Here is a 13,874-nt window from a genome sequence, read left to right as displayed (position 1 = left end):
AATGTGAGGAGTACTGGAACCAGTTCCCTGTGGATCCTGAGGGATGACTCTGCTGTGTCATTACCCTGTTACATTATTTGAGAATCGTATTACATATGTGATCATCTTAATATTCTCAAAACCTTATCCACATAGTGGAGGGAGACATAATATTGTGATATCACTCCTTGCAAAGACATTCTCCTCTATGTTGGCTCTCCTGTCCTGAACACTGCCTCCCCTGTGCTTCATAAATAAAACAAAATGGTGTAGTCACAACTGTCAATGGAAAGTCCAAGAGATTTGTAAGAACTAGTGAATTGCTACAGATCAGAGAGTATGCAGGTGACAGATTCAGGACTAGAACCTAAGACCCCTGATCAATTACCTGCTGCTAGTTCATTTGAAACAATATTGATATTTCTTTGGGAAAACAAAAATTACCAGTGAATGAGAACAATAAATATCAAAGCAATAGACTACACTCATTGAACACTTAAGTGTTCTATATAATATCACAACCACACTGTGATAGAGGTACTACTGTCCCAATTTTTTAAGGGAGGAAATTGTCTCCTAGAAAGATAGAAAGAAGTAAAAGAAACTTACAAGGTCATAGCAATAACCATATCTGAAACAAGGTGATTAAAACCAGCACTTTAAGCTTTTTAACTTAAAAACCAGCATTTTAAGCATTATTAACTTACCCTACCATATGCAAAGATATTTCTAAGTTTTGAATTAATATAAACCGAGTAAGTTATGAATTAGGAAATGAAAATACTTTAAAGATTATTGAAAATATGTAGCACATTTGTCTATTCTCTATATCTTTTGCTGAGCAATGAATGGATTCAGTACTGACAGAGTGGTAAAATCCTCCTTGATATTGAGTACAGCAGTAGAAATGTATAAATTAGTAAAATATTCTGTTGATCCACCAAGTTGTTTAGATTGGTATTCTCATCACTTTATTGCCATTTGAAATAACAGAAAGAAGTACATTGCTACTCTGGTTGATGAATGATATTCTTTTTTTTTAATATTAACTGGTAACTCTTAACTACATTCATGTTCCAAAAAGTAAAACCACACTTTTTCTTGGAGATTTTAAACAAGTATTTCTCTAATAGACATACCTACCAAGAAAATTATATGAATAATGCTGGACAGTGATAAGCCAATCAATACAAAATAATTAAACATCGTAAAAGGGATATGCAGTGTAGAATAAAGTAAGAGTTTTGAGTGGGATAAAATTAATCTGAAAGTTCTTTCCAGAGTTTATTTTTTAAACTATATTTGAAAAGTTGGGGAGACATAATTGACAGAAAAATAGACAAGGGAGTATCAAGTTTCTCTGTAGAATGTCACCTTCTGGAGAAAATTTTAAAGGGAGTTATTCTTATAGCAATTGACATCTTAGGATATGCTTTTGATAAGGCAGTATGCAAATTACCAGTCTGGACCCCTTGGAAGAGAAGGGTATTGTTCCTTTTGGTAAGCATGAAGCATCCATTATGAATAAAGCACTAAATTAGCATTTTTATAGGAAGTTCAGTAGTGGGTCCCTAAATAAATAAAAGTTTATAACCACAGTAAGATTCAGCCTGAACATCAGTTCTGTCTATATACAGGGAAGTGTGCAGACTGTGGCTCTCACCTGCAGCACTTCCCCAGCAAAGTAGCTAGCCTGGAAGAAGTGGATGCTGCTGCCCAAGCCATGTGCTTTCAGATCTGTCCACTGAGGGCCCCTGAACTCCTGTTTTCCTTCTTTTCTTTTCTACTGTCTCTTGTGCATTGTGAGCCTTTGTTCCTGTTCTATGCTATGTAATTCTCTCTTTCTGTATGATATTTATTGAGTAGGTTTATGCTTCCTGTTTTCAATTTTTGAATCTAATAATGTAACTTGTCCTTCAGAAAGAAGCTAGAAATTAATGACCTGGGTGGTTGAGGATCTGGTTTTTTTATATATATGTAGTCCTTACTCAGTGCCTTTCCCACTGCTGAGTAGGGGAGGGAAGTATTAATGTGATAATCAAGGCATTATCACTAGTTTCAGTGTTAGATGTAAATGAACAATTTTCAGAGGGTTCTAAAGAGAAATGATTAACTGACCCTTTTCTTGTCCACTTTAATAGAAAGTAATTCTACCTAGTATGTTCTCTAATATGTTCATTTTTCATGGAGATTTCAAAGAACACTTTGGATATTTTATTCTCATTTATCTGCTAAGCATATTTAACATAATTTATTTTCATTTTAGGAACTGAGGAAGAGTTTGGAGGTCTTGTATCTGCTAATCTCATACTTTTGAGGAACAGACTTCTAGATATCTTGCTAAAACTAGTTTATACATCTAAAGAAAAAACAAGCATTAACTTTCAGTAAGTAAAACATTTTTAGAATTGATGGTACATTTGCTATCAGTAGTTATTTCACATCAAGCAAAAGATGAAATTGCCATTGGCTTTATATAGATTTTTTTTTAACCCTGAAATTTATAGTAGCTAGAGAATGAAAGCCAATCATATTTTTTTGTTTTAATTTGAAATACTAATTTCTGAAATTAATTTTGTTTCCTTGAATTCATCTATTACTCGATAGAGCTTGTGAAGAACTGGTCAAGACACTGGGTTTTGACTGGATTATGATGTTTATGGAAGAACATTTGCATTCCACCACAGTGACAGCAGCCATGAGGATTCTTGTTGTCCTGCTGAGTAATCAGTCTATTCTCATCAAGTTTAAAGAAGGACTCAGTGGTGGAGGATGGCTTGAACAGACAGATTCTGTCTTAACCAATAAGATCGGAACTGTATTAGGTATGGAACTTGTATAGTCAGCTGCTTTAAAATAAGCTCTTGTATTTTGTTTTTAAATCCTGCCTAAGCTCATACTCTCTAGTGTGTGCAATAACTGTTAAGTCATGAATTTTAATTAAGGATAGGATGAAAAGCTTATATAGTTTCAAATTCAAAGTAAAGTCAGAGATTGTTTAAAAGTTTTGAAAACTCAGGGAATTATTTATGGCTTTCTTTCTTTCTTTCTTTTTTATAATATAGTCCCTATATGAACTATATGCATATAATTAGCAAATTATCAGTAGAAATAACCATTGTTTATTTTGAGTGTTTACTCTGTGTATGTTACTAAACACTTGCCATATAATAACATTTCATTTGCATAACAATTGTATAATGTGTAAACACCATCATATCCATTTGATAAATTAGAAACTCAAGGTATGGGGTGAATTTATTTGTTAGACAACTAGGAGGTGTCAAAATTTGAATTCATGCACTTATATCTGAAATATATGCTTTTAACTGTCATCATATTGCCCTCAAGTATTTAATTTCAGTCAGCATTTCAGTCAAAGCTTCTTATCCTCTGCTCACTAGTTCTTGTAGCTGTTTTCAACAAACAACTGAACCTTTTTTTAATATTAGAAAACTAGAGTTTTCTGTTTTCTTATATTTGCTGGCTTGTTTCTGTTCATATTAATGACTTACTTTGGGAAATATATTTTCGAAGATAATGTTGAAAGTATAGATAGTTAATTATTAAAGTACTTTAAAAATAATTATCAATGTAACATTACATAAAATCATATATAACTATGCTCTTGTCTGATATAAGGAGATTATATCAAGAATTTCTGTTCACATATGTCAGATAGGAAAGTTAAGGATCAGAATTTATTATGTAGCTTATTAAAAATGTAAGGTATCAATATGTAGATGTTTCAGTGTAAATGATGGGAAAACAGAGCTTTCAGCTCTGGACTATTATTTCACATGTGGAAGATTCTGAGGATACTTTATGTGATGAAGAAGTGGTATCATTTTCATTTCACTGTGAAATGATTTCTCAAGAAAATTGTTTGCTTTAAATATATTTTCAGTGATCTTATAGATACTTCTGTCCTCATGAAAATAGATCACTATTTTGAATTGGCTATGAAGAGGAATATAACCTGCAAATGTGGTGGTTAGGAGCAGTTTTTTCTGCCTGCATCTCTTCAATAATATTAGAAAGAAGTGCCTTTCCTGCATTTGACCCACTTGACTTTGTACCTTGAAATGTGTCTGTCTTGCATGGATACTGCTTGTACATTGCATATGATGCTCTGATTCCACAAAAAGGAATCTATTCAATTTAAATTTGATCCCATTTAATTTTTCCTGAATCTCTCCCCACCCTCTCTCCCTCCATTTCTCTCTCTCTCTCTGTCTCTCTCTCTCTCTCACCCACACACACACACACACATACACACACACAATCTATAAACTGTTGTATTTTGTTTTTAATTCTTACCTAAACTCATGCTCTTTATATGTGTGTGTGTGTGTGTGTGTGTGTGTGTATGTATACTGTGCATATGTGCTTGGGTATCTGTGATGTGTATGTATCTTCAAATTTTATTCTGTTTATCCTTCACTTGATAAGCAACCCAATGATTTGATTACTCAATTCACAGTTATTAGTTTTTGACAGTTTCTTTTCCTTAAAAAAAAGAAATTGAAAAAAAAGTGAATCTCCTTTTGAAATATAAATTGCTTCAGAGTGAAATCAGTTCTTCATCTATTGGTTGCTGTTCACAAAAGATTTCTATTAAAAATTTGGCCAACATCCACTTTGTGCTGAGTACTATGCTAAGTTTGGATTGTACCCTGAAATTTGTTGTAAAACAAAGGAAAACAGGATTGATAGAAGCAGCATGGATACTATAAGCCATGTAATAATAATGGACCATCTCCTAAAAAGCTGGGTTTTTGTAGAAGTCTCCGCATCTTCATGGTCAGCTCAGCCCCAGTGGGAACCATAGCCACAGTAGGCTTATACTTGCCACTCTGCTGTCTGGCAGCCTTCCAAGGATGCAGATTATGTTGTGAGGAAGGTCACATTTTTTTTTATTCATTTAGATTTGTCTCTAAATCTGTAGATAATTTACAGTTAACTGGTTTATCATGATTTTCAGGATAAATGAAATATATTAACTATTGTACCAAGTGTGTTTTTAAATTACGTTTTTGTAGCATCTTCAACTTCAGCAGTTTTTTTTAAACAAAAATTTTCAGCTTTAATATTTATTTATTTATTTATTTGTTTATTATTTGTATGTGGTGCCGAGGATTGAACCCAGGTCCTTGTGCATTCCACTCTACCGCTGAACCACACCCCCAGCCCTTGAGCAATATTTTTTTTTGGTTTTTTTTTCTTTTTTTTATTGGTTGTTCAAAACATTACAAAGCTCTTGACATATCATATTTCATACATTAGATTCAAGTGGGTTATGAACTCCCAATTTTGCCCCAAATGCAGATTGCAGAATCACGTCGGTTACACATCCACAATTTTACATAATGCCCAATTAGTAATTGTTGTATTCTGCTACCTTTCCTATCCCCCCTCCCCTCCCCTCCCATCTTCTCTCTCTACCCCATCTACTGTAATTCATTACTCTCCTTGTTTATTTTCCCATTCCCCTCACAACCTCTTATATGAAATTTTGTATAGCAATGAGGGTCTCCCTTCATTTCCAGGCAATTTCCCTTTTCTCTCCCTTTCCCTCCCATCTCATGTCTCTGTTTAATGTTAGTCTTTTCTTCCTGCTCTTCCTCCCTGCTCTGTTCATAGTTGCTCTCATTATATCAAAGAAGACATTTGATATTTGTTTTTTAGGGATTGACTAGCTTCACTAAGCATAATCTGCTCTAGTGCCATCCATTTCCCTGCAAATTCTATGATTTTGTCATTTTTTATTGCTGCATAGTACTCCATTGTATATAGATGCCACATTTTTTTTTATCCATTCATCTATTGAAGGGCATCTGGGTTGGTTCCACAGTCTAGCTATTGTGAATTGTGCTGCTGTGAACATCGACATGGCAGCATCCCTGTAGCATGCTCTTTTAAGGTCTTCAGGGAATATTCTGAGAAGGGCAATAGCAGGGTCAAATGGTGGTTCCATTCCCAGCTTTCCCAGGAATCTCCAAACTGCTTTCCAAATTGGCCACACCATTTGCAGTCCCACCAGCAATGTACAAGAGTACCCTTTTCTCCACATCCTCGCCAGCACTTGTTGTTGTTAGACTTCAGAGTGGCTGCCAATCTTACTGGAGTGAGATGGTATCTTAGGGTGGTTTTGATTTGCATTTCTCAGACTGCTAGAGATGGTGAGCATTTTTTCATGTACTTGTTGATTGATTGTATATCCTCCTCTGAGAAGTGTCTGTTCAGGTCCTTGGCCCATTTGTTGATTGAGTTATTTGTTATCTTATTGTCTAATATTTTTAGTTCTTTGTATACTCTGGATATTAGGGCTCTATCTGAAGTGTGAGGAGTAAAGATTTGTTCCCAGGATGTAGGCTCCCTATTTACCTCTCTTATTGTTTCTCTTGCTGAGAAAAAACTTTTTAGTTTAAGTAAGTCCCATTTGTTGATTCTTGTATTTAACTCTTGTGCTATGGGTGTCCTATTAAGGAATTTGGAGCCCGACCCCACAGTATGTAGATCGGAGCCAACTTTTTCTTCTATCAGACGCAGAGTCTCTGATTTGATATCTAGCTCCTTGATCCACTTTGAGTTAACTTTTGTGCATGGTGAGAGGAGAGGATTCAGTTTCATTTTGTTGCATATGGATTTCCAGTTTTCCCAACACCATTTGTTGAAGATGCTATCCTTCCTCCATTGCATGCTTTTAGCTCCTTTATCAAATATAAGATAGTTGTAGCTTTGTGGATTAGTCTCTGTGTCCTCTATTCTGTACCATTGGTTCACCCACCTGTTTTGGTACCAGTACCATGCTGTTTTTGTTACTATTGCTCTGGAATATAGTTTGAAATCTGGTATTGTTATACCGCCTGATTCACACTTCTTGCTTAGAATTGCTTTTGCTATTCTGGGTCTTTTATTTTTCCATATGAATTTCATGATTGCTTTATCTATTTCTACAAGAAATGCCTTTGAGATTTTGATTGGCATTGCATTAAACCTATAGAGAGCTTTTGGTAATATTGCCATTTTGATGATGTTAGTTCTGCCTATCCATGAACAGGGTATATTTTTCCATCTTCTAAGATCTTCTTCTACTTCTCTTTTTAGGGTTCTGTAGTTTTCATTGTATAAATCTTTCACCTCTTTTGTTAGGTTGATTCCCAAGTATTTTATTTTTTTTGAGGATATTGTGAATGGAGTGTTTTTCCTCATTTCCGTTTCAGAAGTTTTGTCGCTGATATACAGAAATGCCTTTGATTTATGCGTGTTGATTTTATATCCTGCCACTTTGCTGAATTCATTTATTAGTTCTAGTAGTTTTTTTGTAGACCCTTTTGGGTCTTCTAGGTATGGAATCATGTCATCTGCAAATAGTGATAATTTAAGTTCTTCTTTTTCTATTTTTATGCCTTTAATTTCTTTTGTCTGTCTAATTGCTCTGGCCAGTGTTTTGAGAACTATATTGAATAGAAGTGGTGATAGAGGGCATCCCTTTCTTGTTCCAGATTTTAGAGGGAATGCCTTCAATTTTTCTCCATTCAGAATGATGCTAGCCTGAGGCTTAGCATAGATAGCTTTTACAATGTCGAGGAAAGTTCCTGTTATCCCTAGTTTTTCTAATGTTTTGAACATAAAGGGATGCTGTACTTTGTCGAATGCTTTTTCTGCATCTATCGAGATGATCATATGGTTCTTATCTTTAAGTCTATTGATGTGGTGAATAACATTTATTGATTTCCTTATATTGAACCATCCTTGCATCCCAGGGATGAATCCTACTTGATCATGGTGCACATTTTTTTTGATGTGCCTTTGTATCTGATTCGCCAGAATTTTATTGAGGATTTTTGCATCTAGGTTCATCAGAGATATTGGTCTGTAGTTTTCTTTCTTTGAGGTGTCTTTGTCTGGTTTCGGAATCAGGGTGATGTTGGCCTCATAGAATGAATTTGGCAGAGCTCTCTCTTTTTCTATTTCCTGAAATAACTTGAAAAGTATTGGTATTAAATCTTCTTTAAAGGTTTAGTAAAACTCCACTGTATACCCATCCGGTCCTGGGCTTTTCTTGGTTGGTAGTCTTTTGATTGCTTCTTCTATTTCATCCATTGAAATTGGTCTGTTCAAATTGTGTGTATCCTCCTGACTCAGTCTGGGCAAATCATATGACTTTAGAAATTTATCAATGTCTTCACTATCTTCTGTTTTATTGGAATATAGATTTTCAAAATAATTTCTAATTGTCTTCTGTATTTCTGTAGCATCTGTTGTGATATTGCCTTTTTCATCCCGTATGATAGTAATTTGAGTTCTCTCTCTTCTTCTCTTCATTAGCATAGCTAAGGATATGTCTATCTTATTTATTTTTTTGAAGAACCAACTTTTAGTTTTGTTAATTTTTTCAATAGTTTCTTTTGTTTCAATTTTGTTGATTTCCGCTCTGATTTTAATTATTTCTTGCCTTCTGCTACATTTTCTGTTGTTTTGCTCTTCCTTTTCTAGAGCTTTGAGATGAAGTGTGAGCTCATTTATTTGTTGGTTTTTTCTTTTTTTGAGGAATGACCTGCAGGCGATGAATTTCCCTCTTAAAACTGCTTTCATTGTGTCCCGTATGTTGTTTCTGTATTTTCATTTATCTCTAAGAATTTTTTTATTTCCTCCTTTATGTCTTCTGTAACCCATTGATCATTCAGTAACATATCATTCATTTTCCATGTGATATAGGATTTTTTTTCCTTCTTTTATCATTTATTTCCAGTTTCATTGAGCAATATTTTTAATTTCACTTCCCCTTTAGGGAAATGTAAGCAGGAATATTAGAGCTTTTCGAAAGTTTTTTGGTTTTTGGTTTTTTATTTTTTGGGTTTTTTTGACAGGGGAGTCCTGGGGATCAATTCTAAGACTTTTATACATGTGTTAGGCAAGCCTATCAGCAATGAGCTGCAAAAGTTATTCTTTTTAGGTGCTGTACATTGAACCTAGGGACTTAGGCATGCTAGTCAAGTGTTCTACCACTGAGCCATGAGCCTAATCCAACTGGTATACAACAATTGAATATTTATATGAATGTTCAAGATAGACAAGTTACACATACTGAATTACTCCCTTTTTTGTCAATGCAGCATGGTTATTGGTTGTTAATTTTAGTATTATATTTCTTCTTCTCCTAGGATTCAATGTTGGCAGGAGTGCCGGTGGGAGATCATCGGTCAGGGAGATTAACCGGGATGCTTGTCATTTTCCTGGTTTTCCAGTTCTTCAGTCCTTTCTTCCTAAACATACTAATGTCCCTGCCCTCTATTTTCTCCTCATGGCATTGTTTCTGCAGCAGCCAGTTAGTGAGCTGCCTGAGAACCTGCAGGTCAGTGTGCCTGTCATCAGCAGCCGATATAAGCAGGGTGGCCAGGTAGGAATTATCTAGTAAGGTGTAAATATAACTGTTTATTGAAAAAAATAACAATAGGGTAATGGGTTAATCACAATAAGACCAATTATTGATTCCACCAAACTTCTCCAGTAATTTTCCCAAAAAAAAGTCCTTTGTCACTGACTCTTTTCTTTATGATTACTCTGATTATATATGCATAAAAACGTTGTATGATATTAATGGTGATATAAATAATTCTTTTGATTTATATGATTTTATGTAAAATATGGTTTCATTTCCGAAGAATTAAAAATGAAAGAAGTAGATAGATACAAGTTATGATTAGAAAAATATTTTAATTTCTCATTTTTTGGAGGGTGGGACTCGTACTGGAGATTTAACTCAGGGTTACTTGACTACTGAGTCACATCCATATTTTGTATTTTATTTAGAGACAGGGTTTCACTGGGTTGCTTAACACCTTTTGCTGAGGCTCCTTTAAACTCACAATACTCCTGCCTCAGCCTCCTGAGCCACTGTGATTATAGGCATGTGCCATCACACCTGGCATATTTTAATTTTCTAATGATAGATAATATCCAAATTAGGAAAACAATAAGGCTTTATTTGACTTATAATTGAAGTCTATTATGGTTGTGTATGTGAGACTTATGTTTGTGGCCTTAAGGAGACATAGGAATTTAACTTTTAAACTCAACTTTGCTTCTATCCAATGCCAAATAATATTCAGATCAATTCTAGTAATTGACAAAACTTTTTAAGTGAAATCATTAGGCTGTACCCTTACCTTAATTCAACATATGGATTTGTACCTGGCAGTTTGGTTCTTTATACAGCTTTGAAACATACATGGTACCAGAGTCATGAAGTATTACATGAAGCTGCTCTGGATAAATCTCCTCAAATTGATTTTTATTTTGTCAAAGCTTATCCATAAGTGTCTAAATTCAACTTTGAGCATTGCTAATAATGGGGGGAAAGTGAGTTTATCATGCTTTTATGGAAGAACCTGCTTAAAATCATCAATTCTGTAATTTCAACTCTGGGCTAATTAGCATATATTTTATTTTTGCTTGCTTTCTTTAGAAATAAATTAGAAATCTGTGTTTGAAACATATCTAAAGCAAGATTCAGGATGATATATAATATAACTAAAAATGAGTTTGAAATGTACAGTGAAGGGGTACTAGGTCTCTTTTTCTAATTGCTCACTTTTTTAAAAAATTTGTTCAGAGAAATTTTAGAATGTTAGAAATTATGCAAATAGTGACTAATCTTTAACCATTTTGACCTCTGCAGTTTGATTTGGATTCTATCTGGACATTTATTTTTGGAGTTCCTGCCTCCAGTGGAACTGTGGTTTCTTCTATCCACAATGTATGTACAGAAGCTGCTTTTTTATTATTGGGAATGCTCCGCAGCATGCTGAATTCCGTAAGTTACTGAGATACTAGTCTACCTGCCTGTAATCTGGATTGTTTTTTTTAAAAAAAAAATAAAAGAATTCTTGTATTATTTACCACATGGTCTCCAGAACCTTATTATATTTTGTTATCTCTATGAATATACTGTGTAATTATTAAGATCACAGACTATGGAAACCAGGGTCCCAACGTGCTAACTTGTATATACATTATTTTTTTCAGTTTAAAAGGTTGATAATAACAGAATTTACTTCTTAGGGTTATGAATATATATTGAGGTATACACAGAGAACTTAAAATAGTACCTGGCATGTGGTAAGTGCTAAATAAGTATTAAGTTATATTATTAGGATAATAAAACATCATAGTGTATCCATGTGTACAGTGAATATACATCTTGGTATAAGTTCTTGCAATAATACATTATTTGAACATTTAAAATAACTCTCCTTTAGAGGTTAAAAATATTAGCAGTACAAGTTTTTGTTTGTTTTGCTACTCTGATTATTTCTAGTTATGAAAAATTTAAAAAGTAAATGACCAAATATATGTTCCTATTTTACATAAATAATTTCATGACTTATTTTTTTTACCCAATTTTGGATTCTGTTTTAAGAGGAAATATTAACTTTAATTATTTGCATTATACTTGACAAATATAATTTTAATCAGTTTATTGTTATGCCATCTAAGAACAAAAATTACCATTAAATATATTAATTTAGAATATTTAGGAATTCTTGTTTTTTCCTTATTCCTAAATAAATATAAAATTCCAAGTTTAAAAAAATCACTCTCTGGGCAGGCATTAGAAGATAAATATATATTGCTTATTCTTTATCATCATTTTTTTTGTTGTGTTATATAATGCTTAAGTATTTTTCCTGCTATAATATACATGATAATGCTCAGAAAGATGACTTCTGCATCTTTTGTCTTCCTCCTGACTCTTTGGCATGATGCATAGTGGGACAATAATAATGGTAATACAGCTATTGTTGGTATACCAGCAGTAGTTATGTTGATAATGATAAGTAATCAAAACCACAGACTCCAGTTAGATGAGCTGAGTACTCCAGGGAGTAGACAAACATCCTGCATGTTTCTAGGGCTATTATTTTTATCCTCAATAACTTCTAAATTTGTTTGCATATGTGTGCATACAAGTTTTTGCTCAGATGTGTGGTTTATAGCATTCTGGATCATCAGTATATCCATTTTTAGAAGAGTAGTGATTAATGGATTTTTGAAGTAATTTTCATTGACTTCTCTGATATTATTTCTTCCCTTGACTCTGTGACAGCCTTGGCAATCAGAAGAAGAGGGGTCTTGGCTCCGGGAATATCCAGTGACCCTGATGCAGTTCTTTAGATATTTATATCACAATGTTCCAGACCTTGCCTCCATGTGGATGAGCCCTGATTTCCTGTGTGCCTTAGCAGCAACTGTCTTCCCCTTCAATATTCGCCCTTACTCAGAGATGGTAGGAAAGGGGGAGGAAAATGTCAAAACTGGAATTAGTCTATTTCAATGGTTAGCAGATTTTTTTTTTTTTTGCTAATCTTTTAAGCTTCTGACCAAGTTGCAGTTTCATTACTTTATATACCACCATTTTTATCATTGTCTGTGTGTCTAGCTTTCCATACTTTCCTTTTACCTTCCCCTAAAACAGCAGTGAGCACTGCTTCCTATTTTCATTGACGATATTCTTGTAAGTCCTTTGTTAGTAATTTCTTTCTGCCAGAGGGTGTTGATTCATTTCTTATTTCACATTATGATACCTGTGTAGTTATAAAATGTACTTTCCAGATAACAAAACTCTAGTCAGAATAAATTTATTTCTCTCTTATTTCAGAAAGTAGGAATTTGCTGGATGATGAATTATAGAGTTAATTGTCTTTCCGAAATATAAAATATATATTGGTTCTTTTGCTCACAAGATTTCTTATTTTGCTTAACTTTTGCTTTTTCTTATATTGTACTAATTTAATAGAAAATTATTAAATTATTTAAGATATTGATACTCCTTTGTCCTTCAAAACAGACCCAAAATATGGCTGTCTCCTCCTCATACCTCAGAATTTCATGATGTTTCCTCTCATTTCTATCCTATACTAGAATAAACTACCTTGCTCATACTCATTTTTCTCCATATATAAATGTAAAATACTCATTCTAAAATTGTGGGATTTTTTAAAAGAAAGAAATATAACACATTACTTTAACACTCTGGTATCTTTATAATTTTAGAATCCTCATTTCTGATAAAACTGTGACCCTCGGTGATATTTAAATATCATTTTCTTATTAGCATCATGTAATCTGTCTACCAGTTTATCTTTCTCTCTCACTTGGCTCAAAATTGGCAGTAGTTTTATTATTATTTGGACTTATTTCATATGAAAATGGAATAGCCCTTAGGTGGTATTTTGCCAGATTTTTATCTGAAACTTTGTAACATTTAATTTTTCAGTAGGTAGACTTTAAATACACAAATATAGTCATTCTCATGTTTTTGTTTCATTTATTTTCAGGGCAGTTATACACAAAATATATAATGTGATTCTACATAAATTTTGAGCGGTCAGTCAGAAAGACCATATGTTGAATAACTGTGACATATGGTGCCAAATTACTATCTTGAAAGTAAGAGTCAAGTAAGGCAGAGTGAAATAATGTGCTGAGTAGCTTAATAGGAGGTAAATGCTGAAGGAAAATACTACTGTTGCTGTAATTTTATTTTTAGGGAACATACAGGTAAATGTGTCTCATAAAATCTAATGTGCTTCCACTTGATTTTACTAGGTGACTGATCTTGATGATGAAGTTGGATCTCCAGCTGAAGAGTTTAAAGCCTTTGCCGCAGATACAGGGATGAACAGGAGCCAATCAGAATACTGCAATGTGGGCACCAAGACGTATCTGACCAATCACCCAGCTAAAAAGTTTGTTTTTGACTTCATGCGGGTCTTAATAATAGACAACCTCTGTCTTACCCCTGCCAGCAAGCAGACTCCATTAATTGATCTTTTGTTGGAGGTAATACCAAAGAAACACATTTACTTCTCATTTACATTGCTTTT

At 33.7% G+C, this 13,874-nt stretch overlaps 1 protein-coding gene across 10 annotated transcripts in view; it reads left to right on the top strand.

Moving 5' to 3' along the window:
• The window catches only part of Wdfy3 (WD repeat and FYVE domain containing 3), a 249,231-nt gene that overhangs the window by 163,535 nt on the left and 71,822 nt on the right, over positions 1-13,874 (top strand). For 9 of the 10 annotated variants that reach the window (XM_078021529.1, XM_078021535.1, XM_078021532.1 and 6 more), the window contains 6 exons: positions 2,246-2,366; positions 2,587-2,804; positions 9,150-9,385; positions 10,667-10,801; positions 12,095-12,274; positions 13,597-13,830. In XM_078021529.1, coding sequence (XP_077877655.1) covers positions 2,246-2,366; positions 2,587-2,804; positions 9,150-9,385; positions 10,667-10,801; positions 12,095-12,274; positions 13,597-13,830 — 1,124 coding nt within the window. The remainder of the gene's footprint in view (positions 1-2,245; positions 2,367-2,586; positions 2,805-9,149; positions 9,386-10,666; positions 10,802-12,094; positions 12,275-13,596; positions 13,831-13,874) is intronic. The other variant, XM_078021531.1, reaches the window with a different exon arrangement.

This window comes from Ictidomys tridecemlineatus, chromosome 9 (genome assembly GCF_052094955.1).
Source record: "Ictidomys tridecemlineatus isolate mIctTri1 chromosome 9, mIctTri1.hap1, whole genome shotgun sequence".
In the NCBI taxonomy this organism is placed as follows: Eukaryota; Metazoa; Chordata; class Mammalia; order Rodentia; family Sciuridae; genus Ictidomys; species Ictidomys tridecemlineatus.
This window is presented reverse-complemented; position numbering and strand designations above follow the sequence as displayed.